This window comes from Corvus brachyrhynchos, unplaced genomic scaffold (assembly GCF_000691975.1).
Source record: "Corvus brachyrhynchos isolate BGI_N302 unplaced genomic scaffold, ASM69197v1 scaffold787, whole genome shotgun sequence".
In the NCBI taxonomy this organism is placed as follows: domain Eukaryota; kingdom Metazoa; phylum Chordata; class Aves; order Passeriformes; family Corvidae; genus Corvus; species Corvus brachyrhynchos.
Window position 1 is genome coordinate 1 of NW_008239142.1, and position 368 is coordinate 368.

At 66.6% G+C, this 368-nt stretch overlaps 1 protein-coding gene across 1 annotated transcript in view; it reads left to right on the forward strand.

Moving 5' to 3' along the window:
• The first annotated feature begins 6 nt into the window (after nucleotides 1-6).
• The window catches only part of LOC108448103 (claw keratin-like), a 3,111-nt gene continuing 2,749 nt past the window's right edge, over nucleotides 7-368 (forward strand). The window contains exon 1 of the mRNA XM_017740042.1: nucleotides 7-363. Within this exon, the coding sequence (XP_017595531.1) occupies nucleotides 24-363 (340 nt within the window). The 5' untranslated portion in view covers nucleotides 7-23. The remainder of the gene's footprint in view (nucleotides 364-368) is intronic.

Here is a 368-nt window from a genome sequence, read left to right on the forward strand (position 1 = left end):
AGAAGTCTTTGCCTGTCTGAAGGATGTCCTGCTCCAGCCTGTGTGTCCCTTCCTGCGGGGTGGCCACCCCGGCCCCTCTGGCTGACACCTGCAACGAGCCCTGTGTGCGGCAGTGCCCCGACTCCACGGTGGTGATCCAGCCCCCGGCCTCAGTAGTCACCTTCCCTGGGCCCATCCTCAGCTCCTTCCCGCAGCAGAGCGCCGTGGGATCGGCAGGGGCTCCCTACGTTGGAGCCGGCTCCGGTGGCTCCTTTGGAGGCCGTGGAGGCTACGGGGGTTATGGAGGCTACGGGGGCTATGGTGGCTATGGAGGCTGGGGCTATGGAGGCCGTGGAGGCTATGGGGGTTGGGGTTATGGAGGCCGTGGA